Genomic DNA, 20,257 nt, shown 5'->3' on the forward strand with positions numbered 1-20,257 from the left:
GGAAGAAGGCCAATGTGGTGCCTATCTTCAAGAAAGGGAGGAAGGTGGATCCGGCTAACTATAGGCCCATTAGCCTGACTTCTATCCCGGGGAAGATCTTAGAAAAGTTTATTAAAGAGGCCATCCTTAATGAACTGGCCGACGCCAACATCTTAAGGGATAGCCAGCACGGGTTTGTTGCGGGTAGGTCTTGCTTGACCAATCTCATTTCCTTCTATGACCAGGTCACCTATCACCTGGACAAGGGAGATGAGATTGATGTCATATATCTTGACTTCAAAAAAGCCTTATAGATTCATAGATTCATAGATGTTAGGGTCGGAAGGGACCTCAATAGATCATCGAGTCCGACCCCCTGCATAGGCAGGAAAGAGTGCTGGGTTTAGATGACCCCAGCTAGATACTCATCTAACCTCCTCTTGAAGACCCCCAGGGTAGGGGAGAGCACCACCTCCCTTGGGAGCCCGTTCCAGACCCTGGCCACTCGAACTGTGAAGAAGTTCTTCCTAATGTCCAATCTAAATCTGCTCTCTGCTAGCTTGTGGCCATTGTTTCTTGTAACCCCCCGGGGGCAACTTGGTGAATAAAACCTCACCAATTCCCTTCTGTGCCCCCGTGATGAACTTATAGGCAGCCACAAGGTCGCCTCTCAACCTTCTCTTGCGGAGGCTGAAAAGGTCCAGTTTCTCTAGTCTCTCCTCGTAGGGCTTGGTCTGCAGGCCCTTGACCATACGAGTCAATCTGTCCTTTTGCTGCCTTTCCTTTGAGACGGAATAGACTTTGCCGGTTCATCCAGGATTGCTCCCTTGAGGAGCAACCACTCGTCCTGAAGTCCCCTTCCCTTTAGGTCGTGGTCCCTTAGGGCCTCACTGTTGAGCCTGCTGAGCTTGTCAAAGTCAGCTTTCCTGAAGTCGAGGACTTCTGTATTGCTGACTGACTTGCCAGCTTTATGGCGGATGGTGAAGGCAATCAGCTCACGTTTGCTGTCACCCAGCTTCCCTTCGATCGCTAGGTCACTGATTAGGTCATCCCCCGTCACCAGTACCAGGTCGAGCAGCGCTTTACCTCTCGTTGGCCCGTAGACTTCTTGCATCAGGTAGAGGTCATCCACGCACAAGAGAAAGCTTTGCAACTGCTCAGATTTGGCCGAGCACTCTTCCCATGGGATGTCGGGGTAGTTGAAGTCTCCCATGACAGCCATGGACCGGGAGCGCGTGGCCTCAGCCAATTCCCTGGTGAACTCCTGGTCGAGCTCTTGACTCTGGGTAGGAGGTCTGTAGTAGACTCCCACCCTTGTGTCCCCTGTGCCATGTTCCCCACAGGTTTTCACCCAGAGGGTCTCCAGCCGTCCACCCTGGGCGCCAGTGTCAGCTCTCAGGGACGCGTAGCACTCCTTGACACACAGAGCTACACCCCCGCCCCTTTTGTCCACTCGCTCTCTCCTGTACAGGGTATAGCCATCTATACCCATGGTCCAGTCATGGGTGGAGTCCCACCGGGTCTCCGTTACCCCTATGACATCGTAATTATGTGTGTTGAGCAGGAGGACGAGTTCCTCCTCTTTATTCCCCCAGCTCCTGGCGTTTGTGTGCAGGCAGGCAAGTGTCCCTTTTGGGGGCCCTGCCTGGCCTACAGCTCCTTGCAGGGGTGGGCTCCCTTAAGTGCCTTGGCCTGCCGGCTTTGCAAGGGTTGCTCAGCAGCCAGCAGTGGTGGTGGTCCCCCCAACTCCCGGCAGGCTTAGTTTAAAGCCCGGTGGAGCAGGTCAGCCCGTCTGGCTGAGAAGAGCCTCCTTCCCAGGGGAGAGAGGCGGAGGCCATCTCTTCCCAGCAGCTCGCTGCTTCTCTCGCCAAAGAGCGGGCGGTGGTCATGGAAGCCGAAGCCTTCCCGACGACACCAGCGCCGCAGTCTTTGGTTCACTACCTGGATCCTCCTCAGCCCATAGCCTGAGACTGGGAGGATCAAAGAAAACACCACCTGCGCCCCCAGACCCTTGAGCCCCGCTCCCAAATCCCTGCAGCACCTCATGCCCCGGCTGGGAGCGCTCCGAGCCGTGTCATTGGTGCCCACATGGATAGGGAGCATGGGGTAGTGGTCAGTGGGCCGGAGGAGCTCAGGGATCTTCTCCGCAACGTCTCGGATTTGGGTTCCCGGGAAGCAGCAGACTTCCCGGGCTAAGGGGTCGGGGCAGCAGATTGCCCCCTCAGGAAGGAGTTTCCCACGACAAACACTGTGGGGTGAAGCTAACACCCCGGAGAGGAGGATCCCGATCCAGGCTGACCTCGACAGGTTGGGGACGTGGGAGAGAGCAGCAGGATGCAATTCAGTAAGGACAAGCGCAGCACGAAGTAGGCGATGGTCTGTTCCCCCGGGCACCCCCGGAACGACAAGGAACAGCGGCCACAAGATGCCGGGGAGGAGGCTTAGACCGGGCGTCAGGAAAACGTTCGTGCGGGTCGGGGTTGCCGGGCTCTGGAAGGGGCCCGGGGAGGTGGCGCTCGCCCCATCCCCGTGGCCCCAGGGTGGGTGACTCTTCCTTGCCGGCCGGCCGGCCGGGGCGGGGTGGGACTAGGGCCGTGGCGGTGCCGCCCGACTCGGCCTCAGCACCACGGCAGGTGTGCACAGGAAGCGAGGCAGTGGGCAACCCCGGCACTTCCCGCCCTGCTCTCCCTGGTGCACTGGTCCACACGAGATCCCAGGCTCTCCCCGGGACTGGACGCGTCGGGCGGGGCTCCCTGAACAGCAGCACGCTGTTTTATTTCTCTCTAAACAGACGGGACGTTCGGTGCTTTGCACGGCGCTGCTTGGGGCCCGCGAGCCCCCGCACCGCGAGGAGGGGACAGCGCGGCCGCCGCGGCGGGAGGGGGACGGGAAAGGGGCCGGGGCAGACACGCAGCTTCGAGCGGCAACACCGACCGCAGCCGAGCTCCTGACCGCCGCCGCGCCCTGGGGACGCGGGGTCCCGCCGCAGCCGCCCGGCGCGGCGCAGCGCAGCGCTGCGGGACGCCGGCTGAGCTGGGCCGCCGGATCGCAGTCGGACCAATCGGCACGCAGAAGCCTGCGCACACCCACCGCTCCCGGGCATCCAATCAGAACGCGAGGAAGGCGGGGCGATCGCTCGGACCCGACCCTCCTGCAAAAGCCAATCGGAGTAAAGAAGGGCGCCCTGACCCCGCCCACGTGTCCACGCCACCCAATCGCCGTGCGGCTCAAGGTGGCCAATGGCAGCGCGGGACTCCGATGGCGGCCGGGCTGCGCTCGCCGGGCGGATCCCTGCCCCGGCCCGCGCGCGCCACGCCTTCTCCCTCTTCGCTCTGCCCGCAGCTCCTGGCGTGACCGCCCCGGCGGGCGCGGGGGCCGCGGGGCAGGGCTTCGTTTCCTCTGCCTGCTCGGGGTGGCGGCGGCGCCCGCGCGAGCGCTCCCGGCAGCCCGGGGCCCGCGTGCGCAGGCGGGCGGCGCCGAGCTGGGCGGGCTCCGCTTTTCGCTCCTGGCTGCGGGCTCGGCGCGAGCCCTTGGGTTCACCGCTGCCGTCCCGCCGGCAGAGTCCGGGGTGAAGGCCGGGAGGGCGGCACGGTTCAGTGCTGTACGTGGGGGCGCGGCACAGCCAGTATACACGCATCAGCTACACGGGTAACAGCCGTCAGATGCAAACACAGTGCTCCCTGAACACCTGTGTCGCGCTCCCGGCTCTCTCACCACATAGATGGACGAGGCTGAAGTTGGTTCCTTATTCCCGGTTCCTGTTTGAAAGCTAATCTAGACCCAATCAAAATTTGTCATTAATGAATTCCACGTCCCAAAGAGAGAGAATTTCATTCGCTGCAAATCTACTAATTAATATGTAAAATACTCTCTCACATCAAGAACAGCCCTAAACGAAGGTCAGATTAGGACGGGATTATGGGGCAAAATACTTCTTGGGCCACCCCAAATTTCATGACGATGCCACCGGGGGACTGTCCCAAGGAGCCCCGGCCACCGTCCCACCAGCCCCCCGTGGGGTCCGGCCGTGCCAGGCTGGCAGCTGCCAGCAGCCCCCGTGCCGCTGTACTAAGTATAATGGCTTGAAGTAGGAACTGGATTTTGGCTGGGACTACACCCAGAAATCCTTCCTGGGTCACCCCACGCCATGCCTCTGGCACGGGGGGACTGTCCTGGGCATCGCTGAGGGCAGACTTGCCTGGCCCAAAGCGTGGTTTGGCGGTGCCAGGCAGCTGCCTGCTGACAGCCCCACAGCGCAAAGTACAAGGATCTGACTAAGGACCTGGATTTGGGGCTGGGATTGGTCCCAGAAATCCTTCTTGGGCCACCCCAGGCCGCACCGCTGTGCCACGGGGCGACGCTTCTGGACTTCTGTGACCAGAGGCTTGCTCGGCCCAAAAGGCGGTTTGGCCGCGCCAGGGTGCCCAGAGACAGCACCCCAGGCCCTGTGCTAGATATGTGGCCCCGAAGGCTTTTGGGCTAGGATTACAGCCAGAAATCCTTCTTGCCCAGCCCGCCGCCAGCGACCGTACAGAGGACGACGGCTTGAATAGGGAGCGCTTTTTGGGCTGGGATTAGAAATGGAAATCCTTGGCCCCCCACACCATGACTCTGGCACTGGGCGCCTGCCCCGGACACCCCGACCAGCCGTGCCCGGCCCAGCGCGCCGTGCTGCCAGCCGCGGCCCCGGGCAGCAACAGGACAAAAGGCTTCGCCTGGCTGTGATCCGTTTTGAGCTACAGGTAAAGGATAACCGTTAGGGTTGTGCTTAGGGAGTGCCGCTGTCCCCTTTCCCCTGTGATAGTCCTGTTCTCATGTAACACCCGCGGGTGGGCGAGCCGCCGCCTTTACATCACCACTCCCAGCTCTGTCATCTGCCCCAGTCCGGGGTGGCGGCGGGCGGTCAGCGGGCAACGCTGCCCAACAGTGCCGAGGGCCTTGTGTGGTGCGGGGCAGCGCGCGGCCCGGGACGGCCCCCAGCGGCATCGCCACCACATCTGGGGCGGCCGAGAAGTGTTTGCCCGAGTCCCGCCGTCCTAGCCGAGATACTGCTGTGCGCCTTCATTAGGACATGTGCGTCGCTGCCCACATCCTCCCCGTGCAGGCTGCGGGATGCAATCGTAACACGTGTTCACCGCGTCCAGACTCGCTTTCAAAAGGAACCGGGAACAAGGAACCAACTGCAGCCTCGCCGCTGCCGCCGCGGCCCCGCGCTCGGGTGCCCGGGCCGCCGAGGCCAGGACGGCTGCCCACCCCCCCGCCGCCGCGCTCCCGCGGGCCGCCTCCTCCCCTCGGCCCCGCCCCGCTGGCCAAGCTGGCGCGGGGCGGGCGGAGCCCCGGGGGGCGGGGCCGTGATGCAAGCGGCGCGTCCATACCCCCTGCGCGTGCGCCGCGGCCGTGACGCCATCGGGGAGCTCGTCCCGTCTCGTCCTGTCCTGTCCTCGCGCGCTCGTTCCGGTGCCGCCGGGAGCCGCCATGGTGCAGCTGGGTGAGTTCCCCTCCTCCCCCCTTCCCCCGGCCCCGGCCCCGCCCCCCGCTAACGCGCCGTGCCCGCAGGGCGGGTGCTGCGGGCGGTGCCGGGCCGTGCCCGCGTGGTGATCCGCCTGGCGATGCGCGGCTGCACCAACCGGCCGATGCTGCTGCTGGTGGCGGCGCACAACTGGCGGGCGCGCGACGGGCCCTTCCTGGAGCAGCTGGGCTGCTGCGACCCCATGCCCAACTCGCACGGCGAGAAGGTCGTGGGCATCAACATGGAGCGGCTGCGCCACTGGCTCGGCACCGGTGCCTGCGTCTCCCGGCCCGCCGAGAAGCTGCTGGGTAAGGCGGGCGGGCGGGCGAGGGGCCGGGCGGGGGCACAGAGCCGCCCCTCGGGCCCCAGCTGCAGCACCCCCCTCGCTGTCGCAGGTCTGGCTGGGTTCTTCCCGCTGCACCCCATGACCATCACCGGCGCCGAGCGGCTGCGCAAGGCCAGGGCTGCGGAGGCGGCGAGAGCCTCGGAGGCCTCCGCGGGCCCCAAGGAAGACGCGGAGGAGTGAGGCGAGGCCGAGGTGCGGGAGAGGGGCTGGTGCCGCCTGGAGACGGTGCGGCAGCAGGAGCAGGAGCAGGGCTGCGGCCCGCGGCAGCGCCACATTTGAGACTCCGCAGAAATGTCCAAAGTGCTTTCTTTCCTTGCAGCCTGGCCAACGTGCAGGAACCTTCCCCCGCTCGGCACGCCGAGGCCAAAGGACTTCTCCGAAGCGAGTGCTGTCACTGTCTCTGCTTTAAGATCCGCTTCAGTTGTTGTTCTTCTCTGGTTTCATTTCCATTGAGCTTAACAACGGGACACCCGTGTGTGCAGCAGCAACATACGTTCTGTAAAGGGTGGAAGATGCATGTCAAAGCAGTAAAGGACTTACTCTTACTCCAGCAGAGACACGTGGTACTGTGAGCACACTTACACGGGATTTACCTCACACTAGACTCATTAGCTCCGCAGTAAATGTCTTGCATCCACATGTGCGCCCCTACTAGGCCACAGGAAACCAATTAACTCCACAGCAGAATCTTTTTTTGCTTCTCGGGACCGCACATGTAGGCACCGACGTGGCTGGCTAGGTCCCGAGGGTGCTTCGGTGCAGGGGCTGCAGCTAACCCTGCACTGGAGCGCTTTCATGCCCCAGCCGGCCCCCTACAGCGCATTGAGCCATGCCAGCGCAGTCCCGGGGTGGCAGGCTGACCCCCAGGTCCCTCACCAGTTGGGGCTGCTTTGACCAGTCCTGGGCACACATTTAAATGTTACACCCCGGAGAAATGAACTCCAGTGTCAGAGTTAACTGCTTTGTATTAGTTGCACGTGTAGATGCAGCCAGTCTGTAGCAGGCTGCTTTATGGAAGCTGACTGGCTTTCTGAGATGAGAGTATCCCTACAGGCTTGTTTGGCTGCCTTCATGAAGTCAACACTTCTGGTTAACAGGATTTCTGCTTGATTTGGACCCAGCTGCATGGCAAAGATCATTGGAAGTAGGAACACGGGGAAAGCAGAGGAAGTGGCAGGGGAGGAGAATAGCTCTACTGGATAACTTGCTGGTTGTGCCCCTGCCGGCCTGCTCAGACACGCAGAGAGGGGAGCTGGGAGCATAAGGGGTTGGAAGTTCAAACGAAAGGCTGGGAAGAGAGGGCAGAATTGAATTGGGGTCACCCCTAGCCTCCCGAGGGTGTATACATCTTAACATCTTAAGGCTGATTGGCTCAGAAGGGCCGTATGGCACAGACAACACTGATCTCACAGTGCACCCTTTGAACTCCCCCTTCTGCACTATGTGCAGTGTGTGTGCTGGGGTGGGGGCGAGCAGCAAGCGGCCAGGAGCTACTACAGCTCCACGCGGCCCTGAGTGTTGCCAATGCTGCCGTCGCCCTCCTGACTGCAGCTCCAACACTGAAGACCCCATCTCTTTCCAAGTCCTCCATTATTCAAAGCAATGCCCTGTCCCCCTGGGACAGCTGTGTACATCGAACCACCAACAGCTGCACCAATGTAGAAACTACCTGGGCTGTGGAGAGGGCTTTGGCAGGGGAAGAGGTGCACGCTGCACATCCCAGGGAAGAAAAGGGTGCACTCACTTGCAATAGGCATGTGGTGGAAAATGAGTGCAACTTCAACCCCAGGCTCCTCCAGGTTGCAGGCAGAACTATTCTCTGAGCTGCTGCTGGCAGTATCATTAGTGCCCAAACGTCTGCTGCATGGGCCTGTACTCAGTTGATCAGGGGAGTCCTGACATTCCTGTAACATCTTGGATCAAGCCTGGCAGGCAGCGGACCCCCTGACATGACTGATTTAGGGTTGATGCCTCCATACCCTTTGGGAGTTGCCAACCTCCACCAGCTCTGCTTATTTTTGAGAGCAGTAGCCTCAGCCCTCCCACCTTTACAGTGTTGTTTCATCTCTGCCCCCTGTGGAGTAGGTTCCTCCTGTGATGCCCGCTCCATAACTCTTCACCCTTGTATGGGTTCAGCCATGGGTTATTCTGCTGCTGCAAGCAACCAGCTCCTGGCTTCTAGCCTCCTCATCTCTTCCAGGGTCTTGGAGATGTGCTTGTGTAGCATCTTTAAGTAGTCTACCTTGTTCTTAGATGTTTCTCAGCCCAGCCACCAGCTGCTGTAGCTCCTATACCCATTTTATAAAACAATCCATCAATAGGAACCTCTCACACCAGATGCACTCCTGTCTTTGTCAGAAACATGCAGGCTGTGGTTCCTGCAAAGCAAGAGCAGAGACTGGGTGGAAGCATCCACGGTGAGAAGCCCCCGTTGGACAGAGCCTGCACAGGCAGAGGAGAACTAGTGCTGGTGTTGGTTTTGGCAGAACGACACTGCCAGCAATTGTGCTGCTGCTTTTTCTGGTTCCTGCCTTAGAACAAAACAGAACTCTCCCCTTACCCAAGGGATTCAGCTGACTTGCACTAAAGAGAGGCCAACAGAAACACAGGGAGGGACACCCCCCACCCCCCAGTTTGTGGATCCTGGTGGCACTGGCTCCTTGTGTCCTCACTTTACTATAGCATTGTTCAAGAAAGGTGTGATGAGAGAAGTAAAACTCCCACAGGGGAGGGGGGCATGTCTGAGTCACTGGGGAATGGAGACCTGGTGTCTACAAAGTTCTGCCTAAGAAGAGGGTCAGATGTTGAATCAGCCCAGGGGTGCCCACAAGATACCTGGCTTGTACCTGCTAGGGGAAAAAAGGGTTCATCACCCTTTTCTTACCATGGGCTGTATGATTCAGATATTCTGCTCATCGTCAGGTCACAGTCTTGTCCCTAAGTGAAGACAATGACTCTTCTTTTTACTCGGGGTCAGGGAAGTGCGAGCGCTGCAAGGTGCGTTTGCTACGCAATACGTTTATTAATTATGGTCCTATGACATTAGGAGTATCGCTAAAGAGCAAAGTCCTGTGTTTAACATGGACACACTACATCATACGTTTTCCCCACATACCAGAGCAGGCAACAAACAGAAAGACATTCAAATATGAACAAAAGGTCTTTTATGTCAATGAGGGAGGGGCAAATTCTGTGTGCAAACAGTAAGATACGCCATCTAGTTGTTTGTAAGGAATTACTTCCTGGGTAAATTCAACAATGGTCAGGAAGTGGATAAGGTAAAAAAATAAAGGTAAACTTACCAATAAATTAGAAACAAAGAGAAAATTCCAGTGCTGAGACTGGACCTTTCTGTCAGAGTTCCTCTGTTTTCTGATCTACCCAAGTTACAGTTATTCAATTGTAATTTGTTGACTTTCACCCATTAAAATCTCCCACTTTTTCCTGTCAACATGCACCAAAACATGTTTCAAATTGGACCGGGCGATTCTTATAACTCAGGGGAGGCCAACCTGTGGCACAGAAACCCAAGTAGTGTGGACAGCCTGTGAGAGTGCGACCTTAGTCTTACCTTGATCCTGGATCAGCTTTTTGAGAGCATTATCCTGGCGCATGTCCACGAGGGGCAGCAGGGAAGATTGTGCTTAGGGGCAACCAACACGGGTTCATTCGAGGCACGTCCTGTCAGACCAACCTGGTGCCTTCTATGACCAGGTCACAACATCCTTAGACGCAGGTGTCGCGTAGTCTAAGGATGTAGACTTTCTGGACGTAGTCTTTCTGGACTTCAGGAAGGCCGTTGACACTGTCTCTCACCCCATTCTCATTAAAAAAAACTCGGGGACTGTGGCATTGACACCTACACAGTGAGATGGGTCACTACCTGGCTGGAGGGCCGCACCCAGAGAGCGGTGGTGGTCGGGTCATTTTCGACCAGGAGGGCTGTGGGCAGTGGGGTCCCCCAGGGCTCGGTCCTGGGGCCCGCGCTGTTCAACATCTTCATCAGCGACTTGGACGAAGGGGTAAAAAGCACCCTGTTCAAATTCATGGATGACACTAAGATGTGGGGGGAAGTGGGCATGCTAGAAGGGAGGGACAGGCTGCAATTGGACCTAGACAGGTTACGGGGGTGGGCGGATGAGAACAGAATGGGTTTCAACACTGACAAGTGCAAGGTGCTGCACCTGGGGAGGAAGAAGCAGCAGCACACCTACAGGCTGGGAACTCCCTTCTCATCAGCGCAGAGGCGGAAAAGGATCTTGGAGTCATTATTGATGCCACAATGAACATGGGCCGACAGTGCGGGGACGCGGTCGGGAAGGCCAACCGCACCTTGTCATGCATCCACAGATGCATCTCAAGCAGGGCCAAGGAGGTGATCCTCCCCCTCTACGCGACACTGGTCAGGCCGCAGCTGGAGTACTGTGTCCAGGTCTGGGCGCCGCACTTCAGGAGGGATGTGGCCAGCATGGAGAGGGTCCAGAGGAGGCCACCCGCATGGTCAGGGGCAGCAGGGCAGGCCCTATGAGGAGAGGCTACGGGACCTGAACCTGTTCAGCCTCCACAAGAGAAGGCTGACGGGGGATCTGGTGGCCATTTACAAACTAGTCAGGGGGGACTAGCAGACATTGGGGGAGTCCCTGTTCCCCCGAGCACTACCAGGAGTGACTAGAAATAACGGTCACAAGCTGGCAGAGGGTAGATTCAGACTAGACATCAGGAGGCACTGCTTCACTGTCAGGGCGGCTAGGACCTGGAACCAACTTCCAAGAGAAGTGGTGCTGGCTCCTACCCTGGGGGTGTTTAAGAGGAGGCTGGATGAACACCTTGCTGGGGTCGTTTGGCCCCAGCGCTCTTTCCTGCCATGGCAGGGGACGGACTTGATCTGTCAAGGTCCCTTCCGACCCGACCAACTAAGAAACTATGACCTGCAGCAGACTGGAGAAGGGGCAAGCTGCATTGTGGCAATCGGGGTAGGGGCTAGAAAGTAGAGCGTTAGAGACAGCAGAAAGCACAGAAGGGGAACAAAGCAGAGTAACAGCGTGATCAGGGGGCACAGGGTAGGGAACAGGAAAGCCGAGCAGCAGATCAGATAAGGGATCCGAGTGGCATTCAAGGAAGGTGCAGGGGCGTACCTGTCAGGAAGGCTGGCCCCTGCTGTTACCACTAATGCAAGAAGCGTGCTCTTCCATGTGGGAATGACAACAATGTTATGAGAACGGTGGCACTACCATACCTCATTATCTGGTCCTTGGTTCCACACTGCATTATGGTATGAAGAGGCCTGACAGACATTAAAAACATATCCTTTTCTAAGTGAAGAAGATTTAGGGCACAGACAGAAGTGGAAATTTTCACTCAATCTGGCCACAGAAAACAGTCTATAGTCATGATCAAACACAAGTGCACGGCTGCAGATTGCTTCAAAAATGGCTGATTGGGTGAAAATCTGCCCCCTCGTTGCAGGAGGGGTCAGGTGAAGATATTTCAAAACAGCATCTTCTGCACCTGGTGTCCGTGCTGCCTGCCAGCCTCCAGCTGTTCTCAGAATGGAAAGGGAGCGGAGGGAGTTTCATCTGGGGTTTCTTCAGCCCACACTGGAGGGCAGGGCAGATGTATTGGACCCCCCCGCCTCGAGGGGGTGGGGGTGGGGGCTCCAATTCACCCACCCCACACTCCAGCGCTGGCTGGGGAACCCCTAAAAACAGCTCCCTCTACTCCCCATTCTGAAAACGGATAGGCTGGGAAGACGATGGGGCTGCTGCTAAGGTAAACCAGCCATCTAGCAGCTAGATTCCCCTCCCCGCTGGAACCAACAGTGAACTTCTGTTTGGTCCAGGGGGTGGTTGCAACTGAAACCGCTTCCTGCAAAGCATTCTCAGTTACAGCGGGAAGCCACACTTCTGTTTGCACTCGTAACATCTGTGCTCAGCCGGTCTCAGGGACCGTTTCATTTCCTTGACAAACATGAGACAGTCCCCCTGTTATCTTTATTATCTCTATCTAGAAAGGACTGTTATATTTAAAACCTCTTCAGCTAAACAGCAATGGGGGCAACGCAGACAGGTGCATCCACATTAATACTTTTATGCTGTTTCTGTCCCACTCTGATGCTGTTGGTGGGAAGTAATTCTTATTTTCAGGTTTTCCCCTCTCAGGGCAGAATGTCCCTGATCTGAACCTTCCTGGCTCTGGTCAGTTTTACATATACCAAAGGGAAGTTACATGTCTTTTATTCTTCTTGCGTTATGGGACCCTGCTTGGATCAAGGTGATTGTTCAGGATGCCTTCCATCATGGCAGGGACTGTCACAAAATTGAAACCTATTTGGTTCTTGAAAAGATCAAGGAAACAAATATTCAGCTATTCCTGAGACATGCAACAGTTATCTGATGTTAAGAACTGCCCTTGTGTTAACACCTACTTAGAAAGGTACAATCCGATACAGACTGAATGCAAGACAATTCAACTAAAAACACAGCTTTTGTTGAAATAAATAGCACAAGAGAAGGTTTAAGGATAGAGACTTTATTTTAAGCAGTAGTTTGGGGACAAAGATTCTTTTTAAAGATATTTAAAAACTTACAGCTTCTCTGGAGCAATCACTTTTATCCAGGAACAAACTGTTATGCCCAAGTTATGGTAAAGTCAGGATTCATTTTTGTTGCTCTTTTCATTTCCGTTATCTATAGCAGTATAGCCCTAACAGGGCAGGAATATCTAAGCAATGAAGGAAAGGTTTACTTGATAAAATGTACATATTTAACAGCCCAGAACTATTTAAGACATCATGAATTCCCTTTGGCAAGTCTGAAGATAGAGCCTAGTGTTTATGGCATCAGGTATCAGTAAATGGATCACTGCACAAACTTGAGAGAGTTTTTTTATATTAATCTAAAGGCTTATGAAGCAATACTATAAAATAAACTGGTCTTGCCTCAAAAGGCTTCTTTTCATCTTCAGCCATCAATACATACATCCCCCATTTCCTCTACTACAGGCACAATTTGAAAATTAGTAAGGCGCCTTTAAGAGAAACAGGATGAAGAAAAAGGGATCACCAACGATGTTCTACATGGCTACGATATTCTATATAGCAGTAATTCAGCAACGCTTACTTCACTTTCTCAGACTGCTACAATAATCCAGTGCCAACAGTCACTACCACCAAACGGTGACAATGAAATAGGCAACCTGGTTTTAAAGTTCATTCATTTCTGTACCAGAACTGACAGTGGGGGAGTCTCAATATAAATAGTAATCCTGATCTGCTTCTAGCCAACAAAGCAGAACCGGTGATTTCCTAGTGCCAGCTTTCTCCTCCTACAAGCAACAAGTACTCAAGCCTTGCCATCCACATGTTTAAGCAAAGAAAACACCCAGAAGCCCAACGTATATTCTAGCAAATGTTTAATTCCCCAGTGCCACCAAAACACATTCTAAATGAACTGCTTGTCAAGGGGTCCGGAAAAAAAGAGAGGGAAAGATCATAGCAATGAGATGCACAAAACCTCTGTGTACCCAGTCAGAACTACTGATCCACTGAGATTCTAGTCCTGCTTCCTGAAATGATATAGTTGTAGTTGGGCAAAGGGGTACATTAATATAAAGTCTCTTAAGATACAATATGTGCTTGCTTCTGACAGGTGAGAGAGGCCATTAAGAGCTGCGCAGTTCTTCCATGCATCCCCGCTGCAGATGTTGTGGGACACACCAGTTACTTCCCGTAGAACTTCTTGTTCAGAAGGAAGATGAGAAGGTTGACATTGACTTTTGCTCTATCAAACAGCTTCATGACTGCAACACCTTCATACTGGAGCTGCAAAAGATCCTGAACAAAAGGAACACGCTGATTAGTGAAGAACCCATGGGACCTAAGAGGAAAGAGGCAATTTAGAAGACAAGAACAAAGCTGGTTTCTAAAGGATTCATATCTACTGTGGGTCTAAGACTTGAGTGTGAAAGATCCATGACAAAGGTGTACTGATGGACTTTCATGACAAACTGTGAACAATCAGCACCACCAATCTCCATATGCTGATATTTGTATTAATATGAGTATTGAAATGAAAATGATATCCTTTTCTTTCAACTCTCAAACATCTATCCTGACTTCAAAGACCCAAGTCAATCTGGATGCTCAGCTTCAGCCTGGTTGTGCTTTGTATTCCCTAGGAAAGTCTCAAAGCCCTTTGATGGCATTCCCCACCCCCTCTCCTCCAATCGCATCTCATAGCCGCAAGATACAAGACTTTGGGGAGCGATGTTCAAAGAAGGTGACCAACCAGCGCTCCCCGACAAGGGTCAAATGGAAAGGGTGACTCAGACTTACTGGTCTCCCCAGGGGCAAGCCTGCTAATGATACACCTCACTGTTTCCAATGTTGAAGAGTACTGATAAGACAGTGATGGAGCAAACGTATACCCGCTGTGCTGCTCGCTCTCTCAGGCCTGAAGGTTTGTTAGGAAACTGAAAATCAGGTCGCACAAAAGCAAAGGACCACCCCACATTGCTTTTGCTTCTCCCTCTGGCTCAGAGAGAAAGGAAGGTTTTTAATATAAGGAAACCAACACACTCCACGTCACAAACCCAATCAGTAGCCTTCAAGCTTCAAGCCCATTTTGACAAGTAGGTCTTCAAAACTAAGATGTCTCTCAACACTGACAGTCAATCAGATGAGACCACCGTCCTCCGTGCTAAGCAGAACCACCACGGCCACTTTGTTCTTCAAAGCCAAGATGCCTCACGGCGAGTGATGCCAGAGAAACCACCAGACTTGGCTGAAGGGGACTGAAACAGCCCTAGTCCTTTTGCTCCTCAAAGACTGAGTTCACCCTCAATTTTCCCAGACAGCACCAACAATCGGAGACTGCGGCAGACATTACAGCATTTCACGAAGCACAAAGCTCAACACTGCTGTCTCACACGCCAGCTGTGCTGGGCACTGGGCCAGCACTGAGAGAGAACACCTCTAGGTGAGGTTGCCCACCAAGAAATCCTGGGCCCCAGAAGTGACAGTCAGGGAAAAGGAAGCTGTCCAGAAGGGCTGGAAGCTGTTCTACGACCTGCACTCACAGCAGCAGCCTCTCTAAACCAAACAGCTGATTTACTACACACAGAAAAGCATACAAAGGGGCAAGAAAATTTTAAAAAAGCACATAACCACCATCAAGGGAGACATCCAGCCTCGACCAAACATGCCTTCCCTAGGGCAAACTCCTGCACTACCAGGCAATACTGGACAAACATTCAACTTGAAGGGCTGCCAAAAAGAAGAGGGAAAGCCCCTTTTCTCTACCTGTACTCACAGCAGCAGCCTCTCTAAACCAAACAGCTGATTTACTACACACAGACTTGGGCCGAATCTCCTCCAAATCGGATCAGCGACCAAAGCTTCACACAGCCCTATTAGACAGCCACCAGTCTGGCCTGATTCAGGTGTAGCTATGCCCGTTTTCTGGTTGCTCCCACCCTCCTTTTTTCTGCTGTGTGTCAGGGTGTTATCAAGCCTTCCCAGAGGCATTGGGTGCTGGCTGCAGCTAAGGCTGGGGACTTCAGGTGGGCTGCGCCTGTTCTCCTGCTGGGACCAAAGCTGGAGGTTCCTGGCTAGGGGGTCTCGCCCCTACACTCAGGGCCAGACCGATCACCACATAGTATTTGGGGTCAGGAAGGAATTTTACCCCGTGGTCAGATCAGTACGGACTGTGGGGGGTTTTGCCTTCCTTTGTAGCAGCAGGCGTGACACTCTGCCAGGGATCTCTTGTGTATACTGACAATATTGTATAGAAGTAGGATGCTGTCTGCCATGGTTTCCCTGCTTCACCTGCGGCAGGTTTGGGTGTTAGGTCTGTGTTGCATCAGGGTTGAGGGTAGTCTTATGTAGAGTTTAGATCGGGGTGGGCAAAACGCGGCCCAGGGGCCGAATGCGGCCCACCAGGCCATTTTATCTGGCCCGCGTAGACCCTAAAAAATTTAGAAAATTAATATTGAGCTGTCCTGGGCTGCCTGTCATGTGGCCCTTGATGGCTTGCCAAAACTCAGTAAGTGGCTCTCTGCCCAAAATAACTGTCCACCCTGGTTTAGATGATGGTTGTCTGGGATGGTTTGGATAGGGATGATCCTGCCCTCAGGCAGGGGGTTGGACTAGATGTGACTTCTGGAGGTCCCTTCCAGCCCCACTTCTATGACTGATGCAGAAATGGCCTTTGCTGGTACCGCCCTTCAGCTGGTCTTGGATGGAAGAGGGCAGTTTTCTTTCCCTCAAGGCTCTCACCAGGCTGCACGCTCACTAAAATTGCATAGCACTAAGCAGCTTTCAGAAGCACTTCCTCACACCCAGAAGGGACAGAAACACTTTTGTGAAATCTTAGCTTCCAGAAAGCGACTACAGATCTGGGTTGGCTACACGCAGCCTGCATAGATCACAGATTACACACCACCGGTGTTCAGCATTAGATAGGAAGACCCTTACCTGATAATGTAGCATGAATGTTTCCATCTGAACTCCCATGAATTTTGCTTTTACCTCAAAGTCTCCTACTTCCTCTGTTGGATTGATTTCAAATATCACATTTTTAAACCTACAAGGGATCACAAAAACCCAGAAATGTATTATTTTACATATAATTTTAACGAAGTGGAGAAGGTTCAGAGTTAAAGTTCCAAACAGATCCTATCTTTGCTCCGATTCTGGACTCTCACGTTCTGCACCTAATGCAGAGACTATGCAGAGGTCAGGAAGAGCAGCAGAGCTTAAGAATCTTTCCTAAGGAAAAGAAACACACCTTGTGCTGTGTCTGCCAGACCTCGTCTCTGCCTCTGTGAGACGGTAACATGGAATCACCCCGTACTGCTGAGTGGGGGACTCTGGCCCAGACCCACAAGCCATGCAATGTACCCTGTGTGACACTGCCATCCTGCCGTGCAGGAACTCTCACACCAGAAATTCTTCAATCTACCAAGAAAAGGCCCAGCAGGATTCCAGTGGCTCCCAGAGGCTGGGAAAAGGTCAGAAATATACACCAATTTTTAACAGTGAGGGTGATTAGCCATTGGTACAAGCTTACCTGGTGATGGGGTAGATTCTCCTTAATGTGGATTCTTTACTTCGACACTGAATGTCCTTATACACTGATGCAGAGGATGCCTGTGTAAAGCCCTCTTGGACCATGATATGCATGGGGTCAGACTAGAAGGTCATAATGCCCCCATAGTCGACAAGCACCCAACCAGAGGTCAGAGTTTCACTATTTCAGAGCAGCCTGCAGACAGTCAGCACAGGCTAAGGAGGTGCTGGGCCATGCTGTTCGGCGTCCCTGACCAGGTGTTCAGAGCAAGTACAGCAGGGAGGAACGAGACCACGCTCTTCCCTCACAGTGACTGAGGGAAGGCTTTAAGCACACTACATTTGCAGGTTAGCAGGATACTCACTGGTTGGCTTGCAGGTCTTCAATCTCCAGCAGAACTCCCTTTTCATGCAGTCTGGCTGCTGTATACTTCAGGGAAATCTTTTTACTATTTTTACCTTTCATCTCCCGAGGCTTTTTAGAGACCCTGAGAAAAACAGAGAATGCAGTCAGATGAATGAAGCAACAAAAGTAAGTTTAAACAGCGAAAAAATTTCCCCGATCTAAGTGATTGGCAAGAATTGAGTGATAAATTGATTCAGACTAACAGAAACAGATTATCTAAATACAGAATATCCTTACATTGTAAATTCTTGGAGGCAGAAACCATACTCACAAATATAAACGCGAGCAAAACAGTGAACGCAGTACCCAGTGCAATTGAGCTTTGATTCTGTTTGGTGTCTTTTGGAATTATGAGGGAAGTGAATAACTTAGCAAGTTATATACAGCAGTGTCCTATTTATTGTTAGATTAATAGGAAATTTCTTGTAGGTACAAGACACCGTCTCACAAATACTCCAAGTACAAAGTGCAAAACTTAAGGAAGAAACAACAACATCTATTCTGGAAAGTCTCTACAAGACTGCAGCAAGGTGAAAACCTGGACGGCCCAGGAAGACGATGTATAGGGGCTGCGTGTGCATGACTTGCAGCCTTGTTCTTTTAAGCTCCTCATCCCTGGCCTCCCTGTAGCCCTCGTGGCTTCTTTTGAGGTTGTCCAAAGAGCAACTATTAAATCTCTTTCCCCTGCCCTATCAGACCACTTCACTATCTGATGCTCTTCAACCCCCTTTTTGTTCTGCCAGACGCAGCCCACCTGATTAAAATGCTCATCTTTGTCTTCGAGGCCAGCACAGGCCCATCCAACCCTGTTTCAGATTCCAGTTTTATAGCATTCCCCCTCATCCTACCAGTAATTGCAGCCCCCGTGCCCCTTTTCTTCTGCCCCTTCTACCCTGTGTCAGCGGCAAGGTTTCTCATACATCTTTTGCAATCAGGCTGCACATGCCCCCGCCACAACTGCATTCAAATTCCTCCTAAACAGGATTTCTTCTGCGATGTCCACGTCTAAGGAGGCCCTCACCCAGCATAACCTAGAAACAGTTGTTCCGTTGTGAGCAGCGATCAATCTAGCCCTCTAGCTTCAGGGGAAGGTGCAAAAATCCCCATGAAGTAAACATTTCCCCAGAGAAGAGTCTTTCTAATCCCAGGAAATTAGGTTTATGACAGTGACAGAGAGCCAGAAGGCTCCTGTTACTTGAAGAGAGAAGAGGAGCAGGCAGAGCTGGCTACAAAGAATACAGCCAGTCTGGGGAAGAGGCAGAGGCTAGGAGAGCCTACCCCCAAACCGGCTGCTCTGCAATAGCCCAGCAGGGCAGAACCCTGCTTGGGAAGCTCGGGCCCTGCTGTGGCAGAGACCAGCAGCACTGAGCTGCACGGGACGCTAGTCAGCAAGCTTACTCAGCAAACACCCGTGGCAGCTCCAGGAGCCACATAACCAAATGGGGCATGGCTTTCCGACACAAACCCAGGGCCTGAGCCAGAGCAGGGAGCCTGGTCTGGAGCCTGCAGTGGAAGCCCCTAGCTGGCACTGGTGCTATCTTTGGGGAGGCAAACATAATGGTGCTGCTTTGCAGAGGAATGTGACCCAGCACGAGGGGCTGCGTAGTGGTGCAGACAGGCAGCCACCGTTTGTGTTTGGACCCTGAGTGGGTTAAGTGGCGTTATGGCCAGAGGGCTTATTCTTTTGTTATAGTTTATTGGTGGTTTGTGAAAGGGACTGAGGATGGTTTGGAGGTCCCATTAGTGCCAGAGGGGCATGTGACTGCCTTAAGCCCTGCCAGAAGTCAGGCTCCAGCCCCAGACTGGGACCAGAGGGCCCACAGCAGGGTGGAGACAGGGCCAGGGGGCCCAGCATTAAAATAACCAAGATAAGGGATGGAAACCAGAGTCCAGGTCCAGAACAGAGGGCCTTGGCTAAGGGACCAGCAAAAGCAGAGGGGCAGAAGCTGGAAAGGCCAAAGCCTCAACAAGGGAGTAAAGGTCTGAGGTGTCCTGGTGACTCTGGGGAACACGTGTCCCACCTGAGTGATGGTAGTGACACCTGTGAGGCATGGGTGTGGCGTAAGGGATGGCTGGAGCCATGACTAGCCCTTAAGGCCACAGGTACACCTGGCATGAATGAGAGTGCCTACTTCAGCTTGAGAGCAGGATGGAGGCCAGCAAAGTCCCGGAGGGACCTGCTAGCTGTTAGACAGATTGAGCCTTGCTGTAGGCCCCTGACGCAGCCTCCCTTTGGATCCAACAAGTACATCAAGGCACGGCAGGCGAGAAGGGGAGGGTACCCCAGAGGCAAAGCAGAGTGCGGGTTGTGCGGCCATCAGGGGGCATCGCGGCTGTCCCTGCAGCATGACCTGGTTACAGTGACCTAGACCATGAAAGATCAGGTGCACCAGCTTTGGTATAGCTGAGGCTGGATAAAGGTTGACTGTTTAAGAGCTACGCTGTACAGACAGGCACCAACCTTGCGTCTAGTCACCCAGTGGATTACAAGGCACGCAGACAATCAAGACTCTTCCAGAGGGTTGCTAGCTAGGCAGCAGAAGGACATGCTGTGTTCACAAAACACGAGCAACACACCAAATCCCGTATAGCTGAAAACAAAAAAGGAGGCAAGCTGCTGCTGTCTACTTCTGCCAAAGGGTTTCCCCCGTTGTTGAAGAAATGCAAGCTGAGTAGAGCAGAAAATTCAGAAGAGCCTCACAAGGTTTCAAAAAGAAAATAAACACCTTTTTGGATGGAGGGACCCCAGGGGACAGAGGACTGGGGGAACCATGGGAAGTAGGATAAATGGGAAAAGAGATGGCACTGAGGTCAGGACGAGGGGCTGGGGAGCAAGCGAAGTGAGGAGGTTAAAGCTGGGATGCTCCTGTCAGCCCCACATTCACCTCTCCCATGAGGTGCTGGAATTGGGGAATTCCCATCCCTTGTCCTGATGGATCACAGGGAGCCAGG

General features: G+C 53.9%; 2 protein-coding genes across 2 annotated transcripts in view; one reads left to right on the top strand and one right to left on the bottom strand.

Moving 5' to 3' along the window:
* Positions 1-5,357: 5,357 nt before the first annotated feature.
* On the top strand, positions 5,358-6,384 carry MRPS16 (mitochondrial ribosomal protein S16). The gene is made up of 4 exons (XM_006277710.4): positions 5,358-5,467; positions 5,536-5,796; positions 5,884-6,026; positions 6,154-6,384. The coding sequence occupies exons 1-3, from the start codon at positions 5,455-5,457 to the stop codon at positions 6,012-6,014; spliced, it is 405 nt and encodes a 134-aa protein (XP_006277772.1). The 5' UTR covers positions 5,358-5,454; the 3' UTR covers positions 6,015-6,026; positions 6,154-6,384.
* Positions 6,385-12,346: 5,962 nt separating this feature from the next.
* Positions 12,347-20,257, bottom strand: part of IQGAP1 (IQ motif containing GTPase activating protein 1) — a 138,628-nt gene continuing 130,717 nt past the window's right edge. Inside the window, exons 36-38 of the mRNA XM_059714419.1 lie at positions 17,265-17,387; positions 16,306-16,414; positions 12,347-13,665 (exon numbers count right to left, since the gene is read on the bottom strand). Coding sequence (XP_059570402.1) covers positions 13,552-13,665; positions 16,306-16,414; positions 17,265-17,387 — 346 coding nt within the window. The 3' untranslated portion in view covers positions 12,347-13,551. The remainder of the gene's footprint in view (positions 13,666-16,305; positions 16,415-17,264; positions 17,388-20,257) is intronic.

This window comes from Alligator mississippiensis, chromosome 11 (genome assembly GCF_030867095.1).
Source record: "Alligator mississippiensis isolate rAllMis1 chromosome 11, rAllMis1, whole genome shotgun sequence".
In the NCBI taxonomy this organism is placed as follows: domain Eukaryota; kingdom Metazoa; phylum Chordata; order Crocodylia; family Alligatoridae; genus Alligator; species Alligator mississippiensis.

What these genes read in the sequence shown, in the direction of transcription:
- MRPS16 (XM_006277710.4), top strand. An exon ending in GCCCGCCGAGAAGCTGCTGG is followed by an intron (nt 5,797 to 5,883) that starts GTAAGGCGGGCG and finishes TCGCTGTCGCAG; the next exon opens with GTCTGGCTGGGTTCTTCCCG.